The following is a 27,470-nucleotide window of genomic DNA, read 5'->3' on the forward strand; positions in this document are numbered from 1 at the left end:
TAAAGAATCAGTTGGGGAAACTAGTGGTCGTATTCGTCTCGGTGTGACGTGCTGAGGGGGCCAGCAAGAAAGGGGTCGGGTGTGTATGAGCGTGAGTGAATGTATGAGAGTGTGTGAGTGTGTGTGAGAGAGAGAGATTGAGAGAGAGAGAGGCTAATGGAGGGGGAATCCACAGACCCACCCTGACTGAGCACGGAGGGCGAACTCAAGGAACTGACCAGGAGCCCTTTACAGGGCAGAGGGGTGGGGAGTCAGCTCTTGGAGCGATGTGGAGTGGAGCAGGGGCCAGAACCGTTGGGGCCTAACGGCCACCACGGGGAGTTTGGTCCAAAACCTTTTGAAGGGGCTTAAGGTCAGCTGGGTGGTGTGATCTGCGTTTCGGTTGTTAGAGGTGCTTTCTGCCTGCTGCATCAGGGGGGAAGGTAGTCGAGGCAGGGGGCGGTGATGGGGAACCTCGGAGTGAGGGGTGGGGGACGGAGATCAGCACGCGGTTGGTGGGGGGAGGCGTGGGCAGCTGATAGCGGGTGTCGGAAGCGGTCTCAGCCCAGTGAGAACCAGACTTTTATTTATTTATTTACTTTTAACGTTTTATGTATTTTTGAGACAGAGGGAGACAGAGCATGAGCAGGGGAGAGACAGAAAGAGAGGGAGACACAGAATCCGAAGCAGGCTCCAGGCTCCGAGCTGTTAGCACAGAGCCCGACGCGGGGCTCGAACTCACGGACCGCGAGATCATGACCTGAGCCGAAGTCGGATGCTTAACCGACTGAGCCGCTCAGGCGCCCCGAGAACCAGACTTTTAAAAAGAGAGGACTGTTAACCCAAAGCCTGTTGCCTCTATCGGTGACCAGGCCTCCCCCCCAGCCCCGTGTTCATGGCCCGCTCTAGAAGGGCCCTCTTCCCGGCTGCCCTGAATGCCGGCAGCAGGCCAACGTACTCTGGGGAGCATCCCCCTCCCAGGCCGGTATCTGCCCCTCGGCTGTCCCCCTTCTCCATCTCCGTCCCTTGCCGTGTCGTGGTCACATCTGGATGTGTGCTCATCGTGGGTAAGTCCTGTTGGAACGCCCACTGTCAGACTTGATGCATTTTCTGAAGATAAGAGTTCATTTCTATTTAAAATCAATTCGCTTTCATTTTTTTTTTATTTGATTGTTTTGTTTTGTTTTGATGATTTGTTTGTTTGCTTGGTTGGTTTTAGCTTTACTGAGGCCCACAGGGTTCTCAGGCACAGAAGTTGCCTGCACAGGATAGAACTCATCGCTGGGGGGGTCTCAGCACGTGCTGTATGATTCCCCGGGGACAGGACTTTGGGAAATTTGCCTGGTTCCTCTGGACTTTGGCCCAGGTGCCTTTTGCCCTTGCTGATTTTGTTTTGTGCCTTTTCACTGTCATAAATCTTAGTCACGGGTATGATCAGGGGCAGAGTTCCGTGAGGTTGTCCGTGAATCACCGAAACTGGTGGTGGTCCCGGGGAACTTCTCTTAATTTTCCTTTTTAATGATTTTCTTTGTGGATCCTTGGAGCTATATTTTGTTTTATCTACCTGTGGACTTTAAGGATAATTATTGTCAGCTTTTGATTGGGGTTACATTGAGTCTGTAGATCCACATGGGGATAATTGACATTGTAACAATAACCGAGTCTTCTAACCTGTGAACGTAGTCTATATCTCCCATTTATTTACATTTTCTCTTGCGTCTCAGCAGTGTTTTGTAGGTTTCAATGTATGAGTCTTACACATCGTTTTTCAGCATTTCCTGTTTTTTGATGCTAGTGTAAATGGCATTTTTCATGTCAGTTTCTGAGTGTTCATTGCAAACGAAGGTAGAGAAATCCAATTGATATTTATGTATTGATCTTGCAGTCTTGCTAAAGTCGGTTATTGATTCTAGTGCTCACTGGATTTTCTTCGTTCAAGATCATGTCATCTGCAACAATTTTACTTTTTCTGTTCCCATCTGGATACCCTTATTGTACGGCTAGAACATCCAGTACAGAATAGAAGTTGTGAGAGCAGACATACTTGTGGTGTTCCTGATCTTGGGAGAAAACTTTTGTTTTGTTTTGTTTTTTAATCATTAAGTATGATGTTTTCTGTAGTTCTGTGTCACTTTGTTTTGGTAGATGTCTTTTATCAAGTTGAGAAAGTTCTTTTCTATTCCTAGCTTGCTGAGAGTGTTTATAAGGAATGGAGGTTGAATTTTGGCAGGTGTTTTTTCTGCATCTATTGGGAGGATCACAGAATTCTGTTTTTAGTTTGTTAATATGGTGAATTACACTGATTAATTTCCCATGTTAAACCAGCTTGCATTCCTGGGATAGACCCAGTTGTAGTTTTTTTCTGATTTTTTTGTAAAAGTATTGCTGACCTATTAGCATAAGTGGGGAGTATTCCTGCCTATTCACTTTTCTGGAAGAATTTTGTGTAGGATTGATATTAACCTTCTTTAAATCTTTGGTAGAATTTACCACGGAAGCCTAAGGTTTTCTTTGTGGGAAGATTTCTAACTTTAATTCAATTTCTTTAATAAACGTAGGGCTACATCTATATCTTCTTATCTATTTCTTTTGAGTGACTTTGGTAGCTTGTGTCTTTCAAGGAATTGGTCCATTTCATCTAAGTCATTGACTTGATTGGCACAGAGTTATTCATCATATTCCGTTATTGTCCTTTTAATATCTATAGATAAGCACCTGACTTTTCATTTCAGCTCAGGTCATGATCTCGTGGTTCATGGGTTTGAGCCCCACATTGGGCTCTGTGCTGATAGTACAGAGCCTACTTGGGGTTCTCTCTCTCCCTCTGTCTGCCCCCCCTGGCCTCTCAAAATAGATAAATAAACTTAGAGTTTGTAGTGATGTCATCCCCCTCATTCTTGAGATTGATAATTTGTGTCCTTTATCTTTCTTGACCAGCATGGCTAGAGATTTTTCAGTTTTATTGATCTTGATAACCAGCTTTAGGTTTTGTTAATTTTCTATTTTCTATTTCATTTATTTTGTCTGTTTTCTATTTCATTTATTTCCTTTTATTTTTAATATTTTTTTCTGCATGCTTTTGGTTTAATTTGCTCTTATATGTATGTATGTGTGTGTGTATATATATTATATATATATATTATTTTTTTTTTTTTTTTTTTTTAATTTTTGAGAGAGAAGAGACAGAGCACAAAGGGGAGGGGCAGAGAGAGAGGGAGACACAGAATCCAAAGCAGGCCCCAGGCTCTGAGCTGTCAGCCCAGAGCCCGACGTGGGACTTGAACTCACAAGCTGCGAGATCATGACCTGAGCCAAAGTCAGATGCTTAACCAACTGAGTCACCCAGGCGCCCCTAGTTTCTCTGCTCCTTGCTTCTAGCATTCAGCTTTCCAATAAGTTTGTTATCACTCGCCATGCTGATTTTCAGCTTCCAAAATGTTATTTTCTTTCCTGTTGTCTGTGCTCTGTGGGTTCTTGCCTTTACAAAAATTTATCTTTTTTTGAGATTTTAGTTAGGTCTCTAGAAGGGAGCTGAAGTGAACACTTGGGTTTAGTGTGCCATCTTTTCAGGGTGCTTTTTAAGAGCATTTTTGTTATCAAGACAATATAATGATATTAAAAGACATTTTGGGAAAAGTGGGAATCCCAGCATCCTAACACAATCATTTACAGTGTTCTGGAGTTCCTTGGTTTTGCACCTATGCATGTGTACTTTTGTGTAATATTTGAATTGGTTACAGTCACAGTGTAAATATAGTATGCAATGAAGTGTTTGGTTTCACATGGTGATAGATCTAGTATTTTTACAGGACTTTAAATATAGAAACATTTCTTAATATTTTATTTATCTTGAGAGAGAGAGAGAGAGAGCACCCATGCATGAGCAGGGGAGGGGCAGAGAGAGGGGAGAGAGAAAATCCCAAGCAGGCTCCACTGTGTCAGCACAAAGTCTGACACGGGGCTTGATCTCATGAAATGAGACCATGACCTGAGCCGAAATCAGGGGTCAGCCTCTTAACCAACTGAGCCACCCAGGTGCCCCTTAATATAGAAACAATTTGGGGCGCCTGGGTGGCGCAGTCGGCTAAGCGTCCGACTTCAGCCAGGTCACGATCTCGCGGTCCGTGAGTTCGAGCCCCGCGTCGGGCTCTGGGCTGATGGCTCAGAGCCTGGAGCCTGTTTCCGATTCTGTGTCTCCCTCTCTCTCTGCCCCTCCCCCGTTCATGCTCTGTCTCTCTCTGTCCCAAAAATAAATAAACGTTGAAAAAAAAATTAAAAAAAAAAAAAAAAAAAAGAAACAATTTAATGCCAGCACTTTTAGATTTCCAAGTTAAAATGTAAGGTTTTTGAGAGTTGCCAGGATGAAAGGAAGATACACTCTCGGTACCTACGTAAGTTCTTACCCATCATGATATAAGAGCCAACGCTGACCGAGCACGTGACGGTGGGTCAGAGGCTATGCCTTGACTTGTGTTTCCTCTTTCAATGCTTGCAACAACCCCGTGGCTAGTACCTGCACTAGGCCTGTGTTCAGCTGCAGAAATAAGTGGTGCCTGACTCTCTTGTTCGTCATCAAATAGGTAGTAACCACAGTCCTTGCCGTTAACCACGTCCTAGTCTCTTTGTGATGTTTCCGTAGCTTAGAACTAACAGGGCCAGAGATCCTTGGGGGGCTTTTTCCTAAAACTGTTTTTCAGAAAGTATTGCTTGCAGTACACAGCATACTTTGGATAAGGAGAAGACTAATCCTGACCGGTTTTCAGCGAAGACATCACTGCCGTCACGAGGAGAATAAGAGACTAGACTGAAGTAGGCTTGAGCGGGCAGGTCATGGGCACCGGGGCTCATTTACAGCATCACTGCATCGTTCATTCCCTCGACACATCCCTTGGGCTCCCAGTCACTTGGGCTCCACTGGCCCTCAGATCCGGAGAGCAGACAACTGCCGTGGAGCGCAGCCCTGAGGCTCTGACCTTGCTCACTCCTCACGTGGCCCTTTTTCCCGGCAGAGACTAATGAGCGTCAACTACCTGGGCAGCGTGTACCCCAGCCGAGCAGTGATCACCACCATGAAGGAGCGTCGTGTCGGCCGGATAGTCTTTGTCTCGTCCCAGGCAGGACAGCTGGGATTATTCGGTTTTACGGCCTACTCTTCGTCCAAGTTTGCCATCAGGGGACTGGCTGAAGCTTTGCAGATGGAGGTAAACACTGTATTCAGTTTCACAGTTTTTATCTTCCAGCTCGGCAGTGGATGTTCCCCTTTGGTTTGCAGCTGCTTGACACGCGTTGTCGTATCACGTTAGACATTTGTAGACGTGACGTTAGCGAAAGGGCATCGGCTCAGCCCTTGAATTCTGCAGGTAACATTTTTCATCGCATAAAGACTCTACTGGGGATAGAAGCAAAAGGGCTGGGAGGTGTTTCGCTCGCTTAATTTAATACGCAAAATACTACTTTATATTTACTCTGTATTTTTCAGTCTAATACCATGCGAGCCTGCGATTCTCTAGAGGTGTTTCTTTAACGAAAAGATCTCTGCTTTAAGACCGAGTGATGAAATTAGCACGTGTTTGAGGGAAAAGCTTGAATCAGCTCCTGTCTAGCTCTCAGCTGTGAGACAAATCATTTAACTGGGTCTGTTTCCTTTTCTGTAAAACAAGAGGGTTGGATTAAAAATATCGTTTGGCTCTCCTGAGACTTATACTTTAGTATCTTAAAGAAATCTTGATGAAAGCGAATGCTTTTTATTTTCGCAGTTAAGAGAACGTGTTGTGAAGGAGGGTGTGGTTAGCATTAGCATCGAAATAAATGCTTGTCATGATGTGACAACCTTCACACAACCTCAGCTGTGGGAAGCCGACTGCTGCATTGTTGTCCAATGGGGACGCTTAGAAAGTACCACACATATCTATCCCAAATCACACACTGAAAAGGCAAGGTAAAATTCTTTCTATTGTAACTTACACTGAAATGTAACACTACATCCTGATGTTAAAATCCCGGAAGAAAATTCATTTTGGCCAACCTTCTCATGGTAGGAGTGTGTGTGACCTGGGGATCCTGTTTAATAATTTAGGCTAGAGGTTGGCAACTTTTTTCTGTAAAGGGCCAGATTGTAGGCATTTTAGCCTTCAAGGGCTGGATGGTGTCTGTCGCGACTACTCAAGTCTACTGTGAGAGCAGGAAAACAACCATGTGCAAGAGTAAATGAACAGAGATAGCTGTGTTCCGATGAAACTTTATTTGTAAAAAGAGAGGGCCAGATTTGTCCCACAGGCCATAGTTGGCTGACCGCCGATTTATAAAATCCCCGGAAGAGCCCTTGATGGTGTGTGACAGGGCACCACATTGCCCAGCATCGCAGTACAGATGAGTTGTCCAATCAATGACAGAATCCTCATGCGCCACTTAGAGACCGGTAGACTGTGCCATTCTCATCGAAAAGGAACCAGCCCCAAATTTCATTTTCATCAACTTGCTTAATACTCATAATCAATAAGGGGCACCTGGGTGGCTCAATCGGTTAAGCCTCCGACTTTGGTTCAGGTCATGATCTCACAGTTTATGAGTTCAAGCCCCACATCGGGCTCTGTGCTGACAGCTCAGGGCCTGGAGCCTGCTTCCGATTCTGTGTCTCCCTCTCTCTGCCCCTCCCCGGCTCATGTTCTGTCTCTCTCTCTCTCTCTCTCTTCTCTCTCAAAAATAAATAAAGATTAAAAAAATACTCATAATCAATAATAGCTCTTTATGATATGTTTAGCCAATAGGACACGTAAGGCTGTGAAATTTCAAACAAGAATGCCAGCATTTCTTTTGAAATTTTTACTTGGAAAGTCCCTTTGCAAATAACCATTTATTTATGTTTTTATTAAAATGTTTATTTATTTTGAAAGAGCAAGAGTGAGCACGCACATCCGTGCACATGAGCAGGGGAGGGGCAGAGAGAAAGAATCCCAAGCAGGCTCTGCATTGTTGGCACAGAGCCCAATACGGGACTCACCAACCGTGAGATCATGACCTGAGCTGAAATCGAGAGTCAGGTGCTTCGCCAACTGAGCCACCCAGGCACGCTTATAAAAGTTTTGGGAATTTGCCACCTGATAGATACCAACGCTGAGTTTTGGTAGTTCATGGAGTTGCTGAAAGCCACTTTGTTACTTTGTAACAAAAGCAGTAACAACGTCTTGGCTTTCTGGTTCCCTGTGCAGATGATGTGTCTATAATTCAGGTCAGAAGTTACCTGATTGATACAGCCTTAGACATCTGGTAAGTGAAGGGCTGTTTTGGAAATGAAAAATCTGCTCATTAGGGCTTTTTGTCCCTAAGCCTTGTACATGGTAGAACAGACATGTTACTGAAGAGGAGGAAAAGGAAAGTGAGTTGCTAATACAGAGTCCCCAAAGCCTCTTTGTGACAAATGTGATTCACACGCTGCAGGAAGCTTGCCTGGACTTGAAAGTCAGCTTGACTCCTGTCCGTATTCAGACTCCATGAAAAATGTCCCCACGGAAACACGGAATAAGATAAACGTGAAAAGTAGGCTTAGAGGGGAATAAATTCAATAATCAAAATCCAGTTTGTTCATAGTAGACCTACGTCAGAACAGTTGTTTCCCTGCAGACTTACAGTGTTGTGTTTTGGAAACCTGGATACTTCAGTCTGTTTTGCCATCGTGGTTGTGTTTTCTGTGAATGAAACAGACCTCATAGAATTGCTCAGACTCGAAGTACTTTGATGATCTTTATCGGATTACTTTTTTTTTTTAATTTTTTTTTTAACGTTTATTTATTTTTGAGACAGAGAGTCAGAGCATGAACAGGGGAGGGTCAGAGAGGGAGACACAGAATCTGACGCAGGCTCCAGGCTCCGAGCGGCCAGCACAGAGCCCGGTGCGGGGCTCGAACTCATGAGCTGTGAGATCATGACCTGAGCCGAAGTGGGACGCTCAACCGACTGAGCCACCCAGGTGCCCCGGTTTAACTAACTCTTAAGTCTTCCTGTCCACCCCACCCTTTGCCCGCCAAACTAAAGTAGGACCCTAGCCATGCTTTGTGCATAATAAAACATTTGTTGCACCTTTTGGTGTTCCTTTTTTTTTTTTTTTAACTCCGTTTTTTTAGGTACAAATATATGATTTAAAGATTCTAAAAGTTAATCTTTTTGGAAGGCCAACTTCTGCTGGGTTACGTACGGCCAAAGATGTGGTAGCAGAGACCAAGTCAAAGAAAAATAGCCTTTGTGCTTCCCTCCTTCCGGTCATGCTCCCCTCCCCCTAAGGCCATCTTGCCCCACAGCCTTGAAAAGTAAGCTTAGGTAAAATTCTGGAGCTTCTCAGACACAGCTCTGCTCCTCCCTCTAGGACCCCCGCCCCCCTCACTCCGTCTTCGTTTTGATGGAATTAGGAACGACACATTGTAGGTGGGATGATTTTGGTAGTCAGTTCTTGAGCAGACGGTTGTCTTTCTGATTGAAATGGAGACCAGGGGAAGGAAGAACGTGACGAAAAGCATGGAGGTGGGCAGAGCAGGAGGAAAGAGGATGGTCAGTCAGCAGGGACAAGGAGAAACACACGGCCACAAGGTGAGCAGAGGAGTCAGCTAGTGAAGTCTGGGCTTGTAAATTCCTAGAGACAGGGGTGATCTCTAGGAGTCGGCATCGTCTGAGCAAGAGCAAGTGAAGCCACATCAACCCCCTTTCGTTTTCTGCCGGGGCTGTGGGACTAGTTGATTAAAGGAAAGTGTGGATGGAGTATAGCGTATTTAGATGTTACCGGTTATTTGACCAAGAGTTTCAAGAGACGGGCTGCGCCACGAGGGCAGGGGCTCTCTAGTGTTGTTGACGTCCACGTCTTCATTCACAGAACAATACGGGACTCATTCAGTAAGTATCCCTTGGATGAGTAAATACAACAACGAAGGGATTAGCCACTGGAGGAACCCAACCACAGACTGAGAGGGTCATGTGACTTCAAGACTACCAGCACCCCAAACTGCTTCTTCCGGGACTGGCTTCTTCCAACCCCGACGATCTGTGTCTACGCCAGGAGAAAGCTGTTCTGAAAAGCTGTTTCAGGCGTTTGGTAGCTCAGCCATAACCTTGAACTTGAGAAACACTGCTCCGACACACTGTCTTACATTCGCTTGTGTGCCACGGTCCTTACGCATTTCAGGGGGAGGGGGCACAGGAGCGTTAGAGAAACGTCTGAGTCGAGTCTGCTTCAGGCCTTCTGTGGGCCAGTTACCACGCACTGGCTTTTTTGGTGGTGTTTTTGTCTGGTCTGTGCACAACAGAGGGCAAGGCCGTGGGAGACGGTTTTTGAAGTCACTATCTCAAAAACAAGTGGAAGAGAAATTGCTTGCTCATCAACCTCACTGGCTGGCCCGAATCCAGAGCTATTTCTGAGCACGGCTGGGCCTTGAAGCTGCATGCCCCGTGGAGGCCGAGTGAACGGGCTGTCTCACGCCCTGAGTGCAGTGGCAATGAACCAACAAAGACATCACCCTTTGCTATTGTGCTGTTCAGCATGGCTGGCCAGGATCTAATGCTTCTCCCGACCCCGACAGCTCCTCGCACAGGCTTCAGAACTGTGCCCGGCAGAGGGACCCAGGGAGAATAAGGACTGTGTGAACAGACGGGACCCTGGGGTGCTTTCAGGGGCTGTTGCCTGAGGACACGCTATTGGCACTTTTCAACCTCCTTGAGATGCACAGTGGCCTACGTACCCCCAGCTGTCTGTCTGCTTTTAACTTCCCGAGGTAGCATCCTGGGGCTAAGCAGCGAGCCAAGAGCAAATAAAAATCGGGGGACAGAAATTTGGATGGTGTGAACTATCACCCTTAGAGCCACTAAGAATCAGGGCCAGATGAGAGTGTGGAGCAGGGCCACTGAAGTGCAGGATCTTTGGGAAGGGTATGTCCTGGCCGACTCGCTCTCGGGAGAATCTTCTGGAATTGCTGGGGGTGTATTTCTGAGTGGAGGCGTGGAGGCCTTGTAGTGAGGCAATGAAGCCTCGGAACCTGTTTGAAGCTGGGAAGGGGTTTCTGCATATAAATAAGGGTGAGGTCGTCTTTCCTGGAGTTGCTTGGCTGGTCTGACCTGGCTGTTGGTTTCTTCTGTGGGGGAGGTACAAGTGACTCCTGACTCCCTGTTGGGCAGGGGCTGGTGGCTTAGGAAGTTCCCGACCAGGCAGACTTCTCAGGGGATCCGTGTAGTTGGAGGCCTGGCTCTGAAGAGCATAGGAAAAGGGTTTTGACTGATCTTGACGTATTCTGTAGACGAAATCAACAAGAGCTTCAGAAGCGGCTGTGAAGGAAGCCAGGTTTGCAGTCGCAGAGACCGGTCCCACGGTCCTGCACACAGTGCTGAGTGGTGTCCGGGGGGTGGGGGGGGGCAGGCGGGAAAGGAGACCTCCCTTTAGCTGTCTACCTTGCTCCTGGACGGCTCCTAGGGCCTTGCCTGCTCGGTGGGGGTGGGCAACACTCAGAAGGAGGTGAATCTCTGCCAGCTGTTTTCGGGAGTAGAGGTTGTTGGGGTGAACCCTGTGCCTTTATTTCCAAATGATCTTCATGGAGAGGAGTTTTCCTGTCCCAGTCGGTGCTGGTTCTCCACCCAGAGCCACATTCTGCCTTGAGAAAATCAGGGCAGGATTCACGACGTTTGCCTGGTGGCCGGTGCAGGTGGCTAAGGGTCGATGCGGAATTGGACCTTGTTTACTGAAGGGGCACATGTTGTTTCCGAAATGCAGGTGAAGCCATATAACGTCTACGTCACAGTGGCCTACCCGCCCGACACAGATACCCCTGGGTTTGCGGAAGAAAACAAAACAAAGGTAAGTATTCCTCTGTGTCTGTTTTGAGCCTTTAATGTTGTAAATCTTCCTTTTCCAGTTTTCTGACTTTCCACCCCTCAGCCTGGAGTCATTTTCATCGTTCAGAAAATTGCATTCTTTACAATTGATGTGCAAGGTAGAGGCCTCTGAACTTCCCAGAACTCTCATGTGGAGTCTTAGAGAACACAGCCCATATTTTCCAAGGCCATGAGTTTTGCTAATAATCTTCAAAGGCTTACTTAATTAACAAGGTATTATCTTCACGAATACAGCCTGCATTTTTAGCAAATGAGAGGATACTCTTTAGAAATAATATCCTCTCCTCTGGACTTAAACACCTGGTTGCCGGGGCACCTCAGACTTAGCGTTTCAAAAACAGAATGTTTGATTCCCTCTCATTGCCCCCTCATTGCTTTTCATCTCCTTGGTAACCGAGAAGCCAGCCTTGGTTCTTCCTCCCACACCACACGTCTTGACCCGCGCACTTCCTCCTGGCTCTACTCTCAGAACTGGTCCTGAATTGGCCCATTTTTTTTCAGACCGCAACTGTCAGTACCATCCTCGTAATGGTAGCTGCTGGTATTTTTGCCCAAACTGCTCTTCATAATCTTCAAACTGGTGTGCCTGCTTCTGCCCCTCTTCCTGACCCCCTGTCTGTTCTTCATATAGTGACCAGTGATCCTTTTAAACCGTAAGTCAGGTCTTGTCACTCCCTTGTTCAAACACCTCTTCTGCAAGGAAGAAAAAAAAAAGCCAAAAACAAAACCAGAAAAACCTTCTTAAACAGCACGGTTTAATAGAATGCTCTAGAATGGAAATGTTCTGTGTCTGCCTTCTCCAATCTGGTAGTCACATTGTGGCTGTTGAACACTTGAATGCAGCTAGTGGGACCCCCCCCCCCCGCCATCATAAAACTGAATTTTTAATTTTGACTCCTTTAAAGTTAGTATTAAAATGCACATGTTGGTCTTGTCATGTGTTAGTATGGTCCCAGTGGCTCCCATTATGCCTAGAGTAGAACCCAAAGGTCTTTTCTTTTAAAAAAAATTTTTTAACATTTATTCATTTTTGAGAGACAGAGAACACGAGTGGGGGAAGGGCAGAGAGAGAGAGGGAGATACAGAATCCGAAGCAGGCTCCAGGCTCTGAGCTGTCAGCACAGAGCCCAATGTGAGATCGTGACCTGAGCCAAAGTCAGCAGCTTAACCGACTGAGCCACCCGGGTGCCCCGAATCCAAAGGTCTTGCAGCTCATTGGGTTTTGCACTATGTGGACCTTGGCCACCTGTCCACAGTGGTGTCTCCTGTTGCCCTCAGCCCTACCAGAGCCCCCCATCTGTTCTTTGAGCTTGCCCAGGCTGTCCTCACCTGTGGGCTTTGTTTACTCTTGCTCCCCTCTCTCTCTGGATGTTCAAATGGCTTCATCCCTTGTTTCTTTCTATCTCTGTACAGACATCACCCTGAGAGGACTTCCCTGACCCTCTGTCTCTCAAATGTCAGTCCCTTGGAACACTCACCATCCTTTCCTCTGGCTTTGCTTTTCTCTATGATGCTTATCAGCACTGGACATTTACATCACACACAATGACAGACTGAGCCGAATGCAAGCTTTGCACGTTGTTCAAAGGAACTTCTTTCTTCCTTGCCTTGATGCATTGTAGGCATCCTCCGAGCACATGAATCAAGTGGAGAAGAAAGGAATCGACCAGAACTTAACTACCTTGAATGGGCGTTGATTGGTTTTCTTTTCCTTCGTAGTAATGCTTTAGTAAGTGCGAGTTTCTGCAGCATAAAAATTGGCACTTATGCTCCATAGACCGTGTATTTGCGAAAAGATGTGTATGATTTAGAACATTTTTTTCCCTATTCACTTCTTTTTGAGTCTGCCTCTTAAAATTACAACTATTTCAAAGAAGTAAATGTAAGCCAAACGCCCTGTCTTAGGATGAGCAGGGGCCTGCTAAGCGGATTTGTAACATTTGGTAAGCAGTCTTTTCTGTTTGAAGCCAAAGCTGACAAAAAGTGGTGATTTCCCTGGGAAGATCTGATTTTGATGTTAAGTTGGTTTTTTTCCCTCTGGTGTAGTGTTGAGCCAACTTGGGATAAATGAAATTCTGTGTCGATGTGTGAGCCCTGCAGGGGGCGCCATAGTGCTTTTCAGTCTACTGTGTGTGTGGCCTGGTGGTCTGGAAGAAGGAGCAAGGCACTTTCAGAAGAACCCTTCTCTTAATTCAGGTTCATCAAGAAGTACTTGACTTTTATGAAGTGCTATGCGTTTCCAATTTAAGAAAATACATTCTGTTCTTTATTTTAATTTTCTCAATCCTACGTGGTAAAAAAAATGTATAGTTTCATGCAGTTTAAGGCTTTAAGTTTTAAAACTTCAAACTGAAACTCCCTTTTAAAGAATTTCTGAGCACGTGTTTATGTCACCTTAAGGAAGATAAAAAAAAGTGTGGGGGGGAGCCCTTTCCCACAAAGAACTTAGGAGGTAATAGACAAATATACAAGTAGCTATAATATATATTAAGGCAGCAACATGCAAAGATGAAAAGAGAAAGGACTTCCAGTTAAGAATTCAGGAAAGGAGGGGCGCCTGGGTAACTCAGTCGGTTAAGCATCCGACTTCGGCTCAGGTCACGATCTTGCGGTCCATGAGTTCGAGCCCCACGTCGGGCTCTGTGCTGACCGCTCAGAGCCTGGAGCCTGTTTCAGATTCTGTGTCTCCCTCTCTCTCTGACCCTCCCCCGTTCATGCTCTGTCTCTCTCTGTCTCAAAAATAAATAAACGTTAAAAAAAATTTTTTTTAAAAATTCAGGAAAGGAGACAACTGAGGTGGACCTTTAACCACCTTTGATTTGGGGTGCTGATGCCCCAGCCTGGTAATGAGCGCACAGCCCGTGCCAGGGGCCCCTCGGTGTTTTCTGTCCCAGTTTCCTCCTTCCCGCCTCCCCCGCAGGTCCTTTAAGAAGCAGCGGCATTGTTGAACAGGGTCTGGGCTGGGGCTGTCTCGACCCATGGCCTCAGCTCTGTCCGCGTGTCAGTCTTTTGCTAGCCTGGGAGTATGGTCAGAACGGAGACGCTGGTCATCTTGCTCAGGACACACGGTCGAGGCTCTGCATAAACACTGTCGGTCAGGTGTCTGGCCAGCAGTGAGGAGTCTACCGGGATGGTTCCAGTGGCGTTTTCTTATTCCAGCTCTGGTGGTCCCCACTGGAGCCGAGACCACACGTGTCCAACGGAGAGTGGCAAGGGCCTCCTGATCTTGCTTCAGCTACTGCGCTAAATTTTATACAGTAACCAGGTAGAAACCGATTTAGAATCCAGATGGACTGGATTCTAAAAGTAGGAATCTGCTCAAAGGTGGAAAACTGGAATTATTTACAAAGAAGGGGAAGGAGGGTTGTAAGAATTATTTGTTCTTGGGGCACCTGGGTGGCTCAGTCGGTCAAGCATCTGACTTCGGCTCAGGTCACGATCTCGCGGTCCGTGAGTTCGAGCCCCGGGTTGGGCTCTGTGCTGACAGCTCGGAGCCCGGAGCCTGCTTCGGATTCTGTGTCTCCTTCTCTCTCTGCCCCATCCCCGCTTGTGCTCTGTCTCTCTCTGTCTCTCAAAAAAATAAATGTAAAAAAAAAATTGAAAAAAAAAAAGAACTCTTTGTTCTTTAACTTAATGGGCAATAATGGTACTGATACATCCATTTTTTTTTTCCCACCTTCAGCCTCTGGAGACTCGTCTGATTTCAGAGACCGTATCTGTTTGCAAACCAGAGCAAGTGGCCAAACAAATTGTTAAGGATGCCATAGTAAGTACAGTCCTTGTTTTCTTCATTAATAGTTGTGATGCTGGATTTCTGAAAAGAGATACGATGTTTGTCCCAGGGCTTATTTTAAAGCGTTAGTCATTGTTACTTCTGGGTCACATTCATGTCGCATGTTGGACGCCACTCTTCTCCCTTAGATGCTTTATTGATTCCATGTAAAGTAGTAGGCTTCTGGAAACTAAGTACATATCTCAACCTTAGGAACAGATTGATGGGTAAGGATGTCTGGGAACTTTGGTTCTTTAAAAAGAACGTGAGACCTTCGAGCCGTGTGTCAGTAGTGGGGACCACGTTCCATGTCTGGCCCTGCTGCCTTTTGCTGCTTGCCCACAGCACTCGCAGTTGTAGGCGATGTTAGGTACTTTATTAACTGCCTGACTCCTTGATGAAGGACTTTTTCTTCCACCTTCCTGCTTCCCAGTGCCATTTTCCCCAAATGTTCACTAATAAGGAAGTGTGTCCAACCCCACCAGGCCACCATCCTGTCCACCCAGATAATGTGCCTCCAGGCTACTGAGTCTATTTGGAGCCTGCCGTCTTCTAAAACAACGTATGTGCCACAGACTTTTTTCTTTTTCAGGTGTTTGTTTATTTGTTTTGAGAGAGAGAGAGCGAGAGCAGGGGAGGGGCAGAGAGAGAAAGGGAGGGCAGAATCCTAAGCAGGCTCTTCTCTGTCAGCACAGAGCCCGCTGCGGGGTTGAACTCCGGAACTGTGAGATCACGACCTGAGCCAAAACCGAGAGTCGGACGCTTAACCACCCAAGCCACCCAGGCGCCCCGACTGCCACACACTTTTGACAACATCCTGTCAGCCCACGTGCAGAAGAACACACACCAACGGGGGATGTCTGTAAACTTCAGGCCTACGCCGCACGTGGGAGATTTGAGGACCCGTGCAATGAGGTGGCAGCGGGCTGCTCAGCCTCCCTGAAGGGCCGCATGCACTGTTGCACGAGCACCAGCTGAGCAGGATACGAGAAGTATCGAACTCCATTAAGATACAGCCAGTTGGGAGACCCATGCCCTGTGCTCAAAGGCACAGAAGGGGGGCGCCTGGGTGGCCCAGTTGGCCAAGCGTCCGACTTTGGCTCAGGTCGGGGTCTCACAGTCCGTGAGTTGAAGCCCCACTTGGGGCTCACTGCTGTCCGTACAGAGCTCGCTTCAGACCCTCCGTCCCCTTCTCTCTCTGCCCCTCCCCCACTTGCACTTTCTCTCTCAGAAATAAACAAACAAAAAAAAAAGGGCACAGAAAGATGGCAGGAGTGGATCGAGCGGACTTAGCTTTTCCTGCTCCCCTCAGATCAAAGCGGACACACCCTGTGCCTTGAACGATCTGAAAGCTCTTTGTATGTTGGCAGGGCTCCTTGAGTCAGGTGGTCTTGAAACTTCATTTTTTGGCCACTTTCCACAGGAAACTATTGGCCATCCCAGTGATTTCTTTACAGGTTTATAGTTATCAATGCTTGCCGTATTAGAAACTGCAAATGCATAATCTAAAAAGCATTTATTAATCCGCTTAAAAAAAACACAATTTAACCCATTACATCTTAATGCAATTTTTCTACAATAATAGTTTTCCAAAACACAACTTCAGCGAGAAAAGTGCCATTGTTTTACGTTTCACCAACGTCTTTAATGTTTCTGTGAAGAGAAGACAGCTGAACTCTTATCACTGCCTCCGCATTCCGCCTGCCCTAAAATGTTGTTTGGGGTGAAGGATATAAAAAAAAATCTGCCCTTATACAGATATGTAGTTAGGAAAGGGAAGAATATTAAATAGGCTTTTCAGAGAATTGCAGACATTCTTCTTTGATATTAAACCCAAACCGGATGAATAGTAGTTTCTTAAAGGTTAATTACAGTGTGGAATTGGAAACCACATTAATGAACTTTTTGTTCTCTGTTACATTAAAACCCGTTGGTCTTTGCACTTTGCATGTTTTGTACCCATTCATGATTTTGTAATGTTATGCATCCGTCATGTGGAAAATATGGGCTCATTGAGTTACCAAAAAAAAAAAAAAAACACCAAATTTCATCCATTCGTATCACCGCTGGTCTTATCATAAAAGTCTTTACATATTGGGCAGCTGACAGTCTCACAATGGCGGACAGGTTTTCACAAATCGTAATTTTTCCTTGAAAGCTCAGATGTTAACATTGACCATAAAAGCTGCCAGCTTTCCTTGAAGTCACAGGCTCATGTCATTCGTGTTCCACAAAATGTCTTCCAAATACCCAAGTCTGAATAACCACAGATTAATTTTCATGACTTAAACGGTCAGAGGAGGGCCTTTCTGCTGGGCAGCCGTCCCCCTTGGGTACGGAACACAGCAGAAGGCGCTGGGTGTTCCCTCTCTTTTTGTGACGTAGGCTCTTAAGACTTGCCCTTAAGGGTTGAGATTTAATAAAATGGTAATTTTAGGGGTGCCTGGGTGGCTCAGTCGGTTGAGCGTCCGACTTCTGCTCAGGTCATGATCTCGCGGTCCGTGAGTTCGAGCCCCGCATCAGGCTCTGTGCTGACAGCTCAGAGCCTGGATCCTGTTTTGGATTCTGTGTCTCCCTCTCTCTCTGCCCCCCCGTTCATGCTCTGTCTCTCTCTGTCTCAAAATAAATAAATGTTAAAAAAAAAAATTTTAAAAAATGAGTAATTTTATTGCTTTATCAAAGGCGTTTTATTTTATTTTTAAATTTTTCTAAGTTTATATTTTGAGAAAGAGCGAGCGAGCAGGGGAGGGGCAGAGAGAGAGAGGCAGAGAGAAGCCCAAGCAGGCTCCACACTGTCAGTGCAGAGCCTTGTGTGGGGCTCATACTCACAAATGGTGAGCCCATGACCTGAGCCAAAGTCAAGAGTCAGACACTCAACCCACTGAGCTACCCAGGCACCCCTATCAAGGGCATTTTAAAGCAAAACTGACATTTAAAAATTATTTTAAGATTTTTTTTTAATGTTTGTTTATTTTTGAAAGAGAGAGAGAGAGTGGGGGAGGGGCAGAAGAAAGGGGACAGAGGATCCGAGGCAGGCTCTTCGCTGACAGCAAGGAGTTTGAACGGAGGCTTGAACTCACGAGCCATGAGATCATGACCCGGGCCGAAGTCAGACGCTCAACCCACTGAGCCACCCAGGCGCCTCTTTAAAGACTTTTTAAATTTCTGTACATTTATTACTGCAAGTGCGTGTGGCAGTGGGGAGGTGCCGCTACTGTGGTTTGTGCTAATGAGCTAGCAGTTTCGCCCATCGGTGCAGATGTCACTCGGCGATGAGGCGATTAAGGTCTTCGTATTGTTATGACCATCATTTTGTCCTCCTGGATCCCCTGAAAGGGTCTCAGGAGCCCCAGCGTCCACGGACATACATTTTGGGAACCACCTGTGTCCCTATTCCAGCCCGTCTGCCAAGGCCACGTTCATCTGTGAGCTCCGACGTAGGCTCTATCACCCTGGTATGCCACCTGGAGTGGGCCCGCTTCGTTGCTTCTGATGTGCTGTTTCCTTTCCTGGTTACTACCGTTGCCTCTTCTCCTTTTCTTTTAGCAAGGAAATTTTAACAGTTCCATTGGCTCAGATGGGTACATGCTCTCATCCCTGACCTGTGGAATGGCTCCTGTGACTTCTATTACTGAAGGGCTCCAGCAGGTGAGCTATGCCTACGTCAACGGACAGATGGACGGACAGACAGACAGTGCCTTTCATTGAACCCCAATGAGAAAAGGCTAAAGGAAGACTCAGTGCCTTCATCTGAGGATGGGGCAGTATCCATTGTCTCCCTCCGTGTGTCAGGGACACGAAACTTGGACATAGGTTAAAGACACCACCGGAGGGGTTCCGACAGGGGAGAGGTCTTCTGTGTTCTGGGCACTGTGGACACAGAGAGGGAAGGCCGCTTCCGCCCTCGGGGTGTTCGTCCGGGTTCTCGTCTGAGAACCACCGATCCGAGTGTTTGCGGTAGAGTGATGGAAGGTACTGGGTATCGGAACAGAACACCCTTCCTAGGCGAGTCAGGTCACGGGCAACTAAGCCTAGGGAGGTAACGAGTCAAGGATTCAACGCAGAGCCTACTCTTCCACAAATTGTGGTCCATCCAGGCCACACGGAAGTTAACCGCTTGTGGATGTGCTGCGTGCAGAATCAGGAGGGAGCAATGTCTCCAGCCCCAGGGGCTTACCGGCTAGGGGGAGAGACAGACAAAAAAGTGCTACCCGTGCCATGTCATATAACAAGTGTCCTAACAGAGGGCTGGCTCTGCACAGACCCGATGGCGGATGGTGGAGTGTAGACGGAGAGAAGGCTGCCCGCGAAGGGGCCTGTCTACGCCGATGGGTAGTTATATAGTTTATAACCAGGTACGAAGTTACGTGCCGCCGACCGTGTCTAGACTGAAAACCCAAATGACGCGGGTGGGTTTCCCTCACTCTTCCCTTCCACGACTCTGTGACTTCCTCTTAGAGATGGAGGCTGTACTACATGACGCCCCTCTCGGCCCGCGCCTGGCACATGCTAGGAGCTTCGGAGGCTGGCTGGAGCCGCCGCCTGCGTTCCTCACGTGCTGTGTAGTCACCTTGTCCCTTCTGCTTCCGTGACGCCAAACCTAAAACTTGAGCACGGAGCTGCTTCCTCCACTCCGGTGCCGAATACGCTTCTTTGGGAGACGTTTCCCGGGCTGTGACCGCACTGCCCACAGTAGAGCCCTGTTTCCCAGCATCCTGGCCCCGATTCCGTATTGGCGCTGTGACCAGGATCAGTGTTCGTGTTCACTCAGGAGCCCGACGAGGCAGTGGGTGGCGTCCCTGCCCCCCCTCCTTCTGCCCCGCGCCTGAGGGGTCAGGTCCATCCCTCCCTCCCTCCAGTCCCTCGTCCGCTCCTTTCCCCAGTGGCCGCTGCTCTCGCAGTTCGGGCCTGGGACGCGGCGGTCAGCTCCCTGCCTGGGTCTCACGCTCTGCGAGCCAGAGGTCGTCACTGGGGGCCCGAGGGCCTATAAACGTTTGGTTCATCTGGTACGAGTGTGCTTGTTGAGATAAAATTTTTTAATTAGATTTTCCACGCAAAGTCCAGATTTCGGACTTCTCTTGGGAAATCAGAAGGCCTCATGGCACCTGTCAGTAACCAGCTGGGGCAGGTGACGGCCCCTCCGGTGAGACAGGACGCGGCCCCCCCATCCCGGGGGCCTCACAGCACCCGTCCCAGGCCCGGTGCACCAGAGCGCCATCACTGTTCCACGCTGGTTTTTCTGAACTGCAGACCCACCTGGCATGGCAACCCTCAGTGGCTCCCCAGTACCACTGAGGTAAACAGCTTCCGTGACGTCACGTGGGGTAACCCTCTGACCTTTGACCCCGCTCAGCCTCTGCCTTTCTTCCCCCTCTTTCCAAGACTTTGTCTCTGCCCCTCTATCCCCACGCTTCCTTTTTCTGACCAACTGTTCCAACCAACCCACCAACTGCAAGTCTCACCTTATATGTTGCTTTTTTGCAGAAAACTCCCAAGACAGTAAAATTCCTTGGACTTCAGTATTTTGGTGTTTTGGCATGCGGTGTTACAGTTGCTTTTTCCTGATGTGTTTTTCTTTCCGTTAGGTGTTTTTTCTTTTCAAGTAATAAACTTTATTTTTTAGGACAGTTTTATGTTGATAGAAGATTTGAGTTGAGGGGCCCCTGGGTGGCTCAGTTGCTTGGGCTGAGTTGCCTGGGTGGACCTCCGCTCAGGTCACGACCCCAGGGTTCCCCGAGCCCCATAGCCGGCTCCGTGCTGTCAGGGCAGAGCCCACTTCGGATCCTCTGCCCCCCTCTCTGTCTGCCCCTCCCCCGCTCATGCTCACTCGCCCCAAAATAAATAAAACATTTCAAAAAAATGTGAGTTGAAATTAGGGAGCTCTCTTCCTGTCCCCACCCGGCTCCCCATTCTTAGCATCTTGCATCAATTAGCACGGTCTGTTGTCCCCGTTGATGAGCCAGTCTGCAGATGTCATTGGTTTGCATTAGGGTTCAGTCTTGGGGTCACACCTGTTTTGACAGGTGTATAGCCGCCACGTGACCATCGTTGGACTGTCACGTGGGATAGTTCCCCAGCCCGAACATTCTCCTGTGCTTCGCCTGCTCCTCCCTCCCTCCCTCCTCCTGAACCCCGGGCAACCACTGACCTCATTGCTGGCCCTGTCGCTTTGCCTTTTTCCAGCCTCCCTTTGGTTCTTAGTTTTTTCAGCGTTGTCCTGACACGCCCTTCAGAGAACCAGTGTTCTCAAGGCTCCCTAGGAGCAACAGCGGCCCCTGTGCCACATGCCCCCCTTTGCCCCCTCCCCCCCCACTCCCCCCCACCCTGGGCCGCCGCGCTGTCCTGTGGGCGGGGCCTCCTGAGATTCACCTCCACTTCTCCATCGAGGGTGCGTCCAGAGTCTAGACTGCCGTGGCCCCCTCCGCTGATTTCTACCCAGACAGATGAGGAGTTAGCTCGTCTTCACGCCCTCCTCCTTCCGCTTACAGCCACCTCCCCTCCATTCGCACCCCCCTTTTTACTTCTGTTGCGATTTGGGTTAGATCTGTATTTGAGGTCATCATTATTTTGGCTATTTAAATGCTATTCGCAGCCGAACTCCGTATTACACATTATCAATTTTCCTTTCTTGTGCAACCTTTTGTTTTCCCCGGAACCGTTATTGGCCTTTTTCTATGTATGATTAACAATGACCGTCTTCATTTCCTCTCTGACATATCAGGCACTCTGTCAGTTTCCCCTTCTGGAAGGAATCCTTCCTGGAGCCTCCGAGCCACCCGTCAGGACTGACTGCCGCAAGTCCGGGGGTCCCTCTGCCTCTCATCTGGCCGGGTCCCCCGCCTCCTGGGTCACATGACACTGTTTTTCTTTGTTGACCCCTTAATGTGCCTTTTTAACTCTTCTAATACTTTTCTGGAAAAGGGCACGTGGGAGGCAAGGTTTTTGAGAACGGGTGTATTTGAAAATGCTTCTCCTTGTGTTTCTAGGAATTTAAAAAATTCCTAGGGAGAGCGCAGTGGCAGAAAGAGTGACAGTTAATGGACATCCGCTGTCTCAACTGGACGCAGTAATTACCTCCTCCAGCTGGTTGTCTTTCCAATTATCTAATAAGCTCGTGGAGGGCAAGCACGGTGTCTTTGTGCCCACAGTGTTAGCGCTGAGCATACGGTGGTCTGACTTTTGCGATCAGAACGTAAGTCTTGCACCACAAAGCCTTAATGGTAGTTTGGATATTTGGGATGCTGGAGTGGCTCTTCCCTAGCTGGTAGAACCCTAGGACTAGTGGGAATACCTGCTTTTGTTCTTTGTATAATGTGAGTTTATTAATTGGACAAATATTTCTCTGTGACACCTCTGACGGACACGTGCTGTCCAGGGGTGCAGAGCGGACAGCTCCTGTCCTCTGTGTTCTCCTGACCCTTCCGGGGTTTTCGTCCTGCCTATCCTTGGAGTAGATGGGAAGATGTGTCTTAGAAACCGTTTATCAGGGGCACCTGGGTGGCTCAGTTGGTTAAGCGTCGGACTTCGGCTCAGGTCACAATCTCCCGGTTCGTGAGTTCAAGCCCCACGTTGGGTCCTGCATGCTTGGGATTCTCTCTCTCCCTCTCTCTCTGCCCTTCTTCCACTCATGTTCCATCTCTCTCCCTTTCTCTCTCAACATAAACAAAACTGAAAAACAAACCCTTGAAGAGAGCTGTTGTTTTGTGCGGTCGGGCGAGCTCAGGGGTCTGTCTCTGTCTTGCAGGTGGTTACCATGGGCCTGTTCCGCACCATTGCTCTGTTTTACCTGGGAAGTTTCGACAGCATAGTCCGTCGCTGCATGATGCAGAGAGCGAAATCTGAAGTTGCAGACAAAACTGCCTAACTCTTACCCCGGGAGGAAAGACTGTTTCTAAATAATCTGAACAGCCTGCTGCTTAAAGGGACCCAGGCTGTGGCCTACAGCCACTTAAATGTGTTGCTTTTGAATCTGTGAGATTGGACCAGCGCTCTTCAGATACCTGGCTCAGGCGAGGGGATAGATGTTCAGCGCCAGGTGATATTATTAATACTATGCAAATATGGAACGGGAGGCCCCTGATTGTCTGAGGTGGAGACATGAGGATCGTATGGGACCGAAGGGCCTGTGAGCAGGGGAAAGAACGTCATTCCAGAGCGATCATTTACATTTTTCTATTTATTCTTTTTCTTCCTCCACTGAGATTAAGCCCAGAAACGTACCTTATGATACATAGGACGACGTCTCAAGGACATTCTTAACCTTCCACGAAAGGCATTCTGTGGGTTTTGGGAGACTTTTTTTTTCCCCCCTTCTTTTTAACATGGTGTATTTGATTCAAGAGGAGTTTCACACATTGCTGGAGAGCCTGAATGCACGAGAGAGCCCCTGACTCACTGTGCTTCTGGTGGAAACTCGTGGCTTCTCTCTCTCTTTGATCCCGTAAAACTACAGGGGGATGAGAGAGGGCAGTGCAGTGGAAGGGAAGGAGAGAAGGATCCTCCAGTAGGAAAAATCACGCTTTCCTGCCTTCTTTAGATAGACGCGAATGCTTAGAGCACTTCTCATTTTTCATTCACGGGGAAAGGCAGCCTCCCCCAATTTTTTCTGAAGAGAAATAAAATCTTAGAAGCTTAAAAGTTTACAATTTCTTCAATAGCCATGGTGACGTGGAGCCCGCCCATTCCGTTAGAGCGCTCTTTCCATTCTTCCCATCCCTTCCTTTCCAGTTTTGCTGATACTGCTATACTATTTTTGTAAAAAAACAAAAACAAAACCAAAAAATGACCAGTGAAAATTTTTTGACTTGACTTTTTAAATTAACTCATGAATTAATTAAAACACGAAAAAACTCAGAAAAGCGTGACATTCTTCTCGTAGCATACATGTAGCTTTTAGGAAAGGCTGATGAGCGTCCATGTACGGTTTCCTCATTAAGAAAAAGAAGATAGGACAGGGCCGAGCTCGCAGATCCTCATCTTGGCAAGAAAATGATCACCCGTCGTTTCTGTGACTCCTGCTGACCCAGAGAACCTTCTCTTCGTGCCCCATGGTAAGGAAGCCCAGTTATCAATCCTGTCACATAGCCCTGGAGCCCTCTCGGCCCCGTGACTGCCGTTTTTAGATCCCAAGCTCCGTTGCTCAGTTTAGTGGATTTCTACAATAAAGTGCCTCTGATGAGTTTGGCCGATGTTCCCTGCTTCACGCCATCACTGTACTCGCTCCCCTGCTGAAGGCAAGTCACCTTCCTCATAATGCTACCCCCCCTCCTCCTTGCATACACAAGTATGCATATACTATGCATACAAAAGATTAAAGACTTGAAAATTATAGCCAACCTTTTTGCTCTTGAGTTTTTGGCCCTCTTGACTTCAAAATGACTTCTTTTTTTTTTTTTTTTTCAAGTGAAATGTTTCATGGCTTTAATTCCTAGTGTTCTTTTAATGAGGATCTGGGAATGGCATACTTTAACACTGACAAAGATAGAAGAAATTATTATTGAATATATACGTTGCTTGGAGTGACTTCATTGCAGTTTGTGGGGGTGGGTTGACGCCACAGTACTTTCATGATTCTTTCAGTCTCATACAGCCCTTGTTTATTGTTTGCAAACTATGTTAGGTCGTATTTCACAGCCTCTGAGAGAGAGTAATGACTGTGTCTCCTTAAGGTACAGAAAACATTTATGTTAATATCGGGATGTTCCTCACTTGTATTTGTTTCTCTCCTAAATGTTCCTTGAATGTCAGCACTTTCTACTGCTGGTCTATATGAAAATCTAGTCCAAGATGGTGTCTCATTTAATACAGTTCACTATTTAACCACAGTTATTTCAATATACACTTCTCAAGTTATCCTCATAGACTGTACTGTTAGTACCTCCAGGGAATCTGCTACCTGAACAAATTTAAGAGCCCCTGTTCCGTGGTGGGAACTATTATCCCCAGCCCAATGGAAGCTCCCTCACGAGAGCAGATTTTGTTTAGACCAAAATGTCAGGGAATGGGCTTTTTTTGTCAGAGATGTCAAAGGGCCAAAGCTCTGTATCCAGAAAGCTTTGAAAACTAAGGTGGTTTGTTTTTTTTTTTCCTCTTTCTAAATTTATTTATTTGAATATTCATTATTCATTTGATAGCCAAATCTGATGTATTATAGTTTTGATGTATCCATTTCATCTACTACTCCTTTTTCCTGAAGAGACACTAGTGGGTTTAATTGTAGGTATTGCCCCGGATTCTGTGGAGATGTTCCGTAATATCCAGTGTATTTCCCATATACCTTTTCCAAATCTAACAAATTAAGAAATCTGAAACACATCTGGCCCTAAGGGTTTGGTAAAGGATTATAGAAATTCAGCAGCATCACGCAAAGATCTGACTTCATCTGAAACATGAAAATAGGACAAAGGCAAATTCTATTTTTTATCTTTTTTGGCTCAATTTTTATTCATTTTTTTTTTTTTTTTTTTTTACGTAGACTTGTGTTTTTGCTCAGGGGAAGGAAAACAAAAAACCATGAGTCAGATTGTTCAGGAAGCTATTGGCTTTTTTTTTTTTTTTTTTAAAAGAGGTCATTGATTCAACAGAAGTGTCTATGCCTTACCTGTGGCAGAAAAGTTTAATTACAATTCTGATGAAATGTTGGTTTTCTGTTTGTAGCCAACAACAGTTTATTATGTGAGTGTTGGTTCTAAATCTTGTCTCTGCCGGCTTTGGTTTTACTGTTTTGTTATAGCGTATTTGCGAGTATATTTATTTAAAAATGCCTGATGTCATTCGTCCATAGAAATACCAAAATATATTCAAGGACCCTTCATTACTGAAAGAGGTTTAAAAAAGGTGTTTTTTTTTTGTTTTGTTTTTTTTTTTTACAAAAAAACCAAGTCAAGGTAATTGTTCTTTTCTGTATTTTTTAATAATTAATTTTCAAAGCTGAGACAGAGAGAATTAAAATGCTGTCCGTAATGGCCTCTTTACGTTAATACGTATACGTCCAGTTATAAATCTGTTTGTTAAACCGTATATTGTCTATTCTTGGAAGTGAAACATTGAGAGACCGTTTCTAATATTTAGATGACAAAAACATTTAGGAAATAGTTGCTTCAATTCAAAGAATTGTACGTCTTTGTCTTTCTAGAAGAAGGCAATACCATGAAAATTTTTTTTACTGAATTATATCATCAACAGATTTAATTTTATTATGTCATGTTCTAATTTAAACATGTCTTACTCACATGAGGACACTTTTAAATATTCATAGTTTTTGACACACGATGCTTTGTATCTTTCTCATGTCCTTAGTTCTTATTAGTAACTCAGTTTGAAAAAGTACATACTAAACATAACCTTCCATACCCTGGACTAAACCTTGCTTAGTTCGCTGCAGTGATGGCAGATTTGATATTTTGAAGAGGAGTTAATAGCTGTTATATTTTACACTTGCTTGATGGGGCAGCTTTAAAGACATTTTTAAAGTGTAAGAATGCACATGGCTATTTTGATATATATTAGAACTTGTGTTTGCTACTTTGGAAGCTTTTGTGGCAGAATTGTAACCTAATTTTCATATCTTGTATTTCTGAATCACAACAAAAAATAAAGGGGGAACAAGCTTTACAGATTTGAAAACTTATTTTTCTAGAAATTTGCATTTTTAAGAGACAGTGAATTAAGCAAAACACAGATCTCTTTCATGATGTTATCCTCACCTTGCATCCTAAACATTGGCCAGGCTTGGTTTCGATCATTTTCTAGGAAGTAATATTTTCAGAGTAAGTACTTGGTATTCTGAGCCCTCATTTCAAATACATTCTGTGTTTGTGACTCAGATGGCGGGGGGGGGGGGGGGGGCGGATACCTGAGTAAAAGGATAAGAAATGGGAATTTAGTAAAGTTTCCTAATGTCATTACGTTTCATATAAAAACAAATAGATTTCCCATACTTTCTTTTTAAAAATTTGTAAATGTTCATTATATTTGAGAGAGAGAGAGACTGTGTGTGAGTGGGGAAGGGCAGAGAGAGGGAGACACAGAATCCGAAGCAGGCTGCAGGCTCTGAGCTTCAGCACAGAGCCTGATGCAGGGCTCGAACTCACGAACCACGAGATCATGAATGCAGGGCTCGAACTCACGAACCACGAGATCATGACATGAGCCAAAGTCAGACGCTTAACCAACTGAGCCACCCAGGCACCCCGATTTCCCATACTTTAAACCTGCATATATTAACAATGAAATATCTCTTAGATGCTGAGGGGCACAGAAGACTGATATATAAAATAACATGCCTTATTATTTCTCAGTCCTCAGGTGGGAAAATTTGGTTTACATTGTGAAGAGATTCTTTGGACATCTTGGTTTGCAAGCTTAAGCTTTCTTTAAATTTGAGCAACGTCTGTACATTAACGGCACACAACATCCCTTCTATAATTTTCTCACGGAGGTGTTTAAAAAGGAAAAAAAAATATTTCTTTTGTTCCACTCCTGTTGCATACCCCCGATTTCCCCCCTTTGAACATATTTATTGAGTGCCGTGATGAGCTCGGCATCCAGGCACCCAGGGATACCATCCACATTAAGAATTTGTCCCTCCGTGGTGGTGATTACATTTCTCGTTTCTTGCGTCCCTGTGCCTTCATCCCTCTGAAGGCTCTACAAGTCTTCCTGGAGAAAGAGGAATCACTCCCCATGCCTTTCTTCAGCTTGGGGCCTCCGCATTTACGCCACAAATGTTTGAATGTCAGAGACTATCCTAGGCTGGGAATGCACAAAGGAAAAATATAGTCCTTGTCCTCAAATAGTTTGTAATCTACAGAGGAAAACATATGCCAGAAATTACACTGTGAATCTGACAATA

The 27,470-nt window shown here is 46.2% G+C and overlaps 1 protein-coding gene across 1 annotated transcript in view; it reads left to right on the forward strand.

The window, feature by feature from the left end:
- KDSR (3-ketodihydrosphingosine reductase) overlaps positions 1-26,230 on the forward strand; it is a 39,285-nt gene extending 13,055 nt beyond the window's left edge. Inside the window, exons 6-10 of the mRNA XM_030292272.1 lie at positions 4,989-5,180; positions 10,724-10,807; positions 14,528-14,611; positions 18,164-18,265; positions 22,362-26,230. Of these exons, the coding sequence (XP_030148132.1) occupies positions 4,989-5,180; positions 10,724-10,807; positions 14,528-14,611; positions 18,164-18,265; positions 22,362-22,481 (582 nt within the window). The 3' untranslated portion in view covers positions 22,482-26,230. The remainder of the gene's footprint in view (positions 1-4,988; positions 5,181-10,723; positions 10,808-14,527; positions 14,612-18,163; positions 18,266-22,361) is intronic.
- Positions 26,231-27,470: the final 1,240 nt, after the last annotated feature.

This window comes from Lynx canadensis, chromosome D3, assembly GCF_007474595.2.
Source record: "Lynx canadensis isolate LIC74 chromosome D3, mLynCan4.pri.v2, whole genome shotgun sequence".
NCBI lineage: Eukaryota > Metazoa > Chordata > Mammalia > Carnivora > Felidae > Lynx > Lynx canadensis.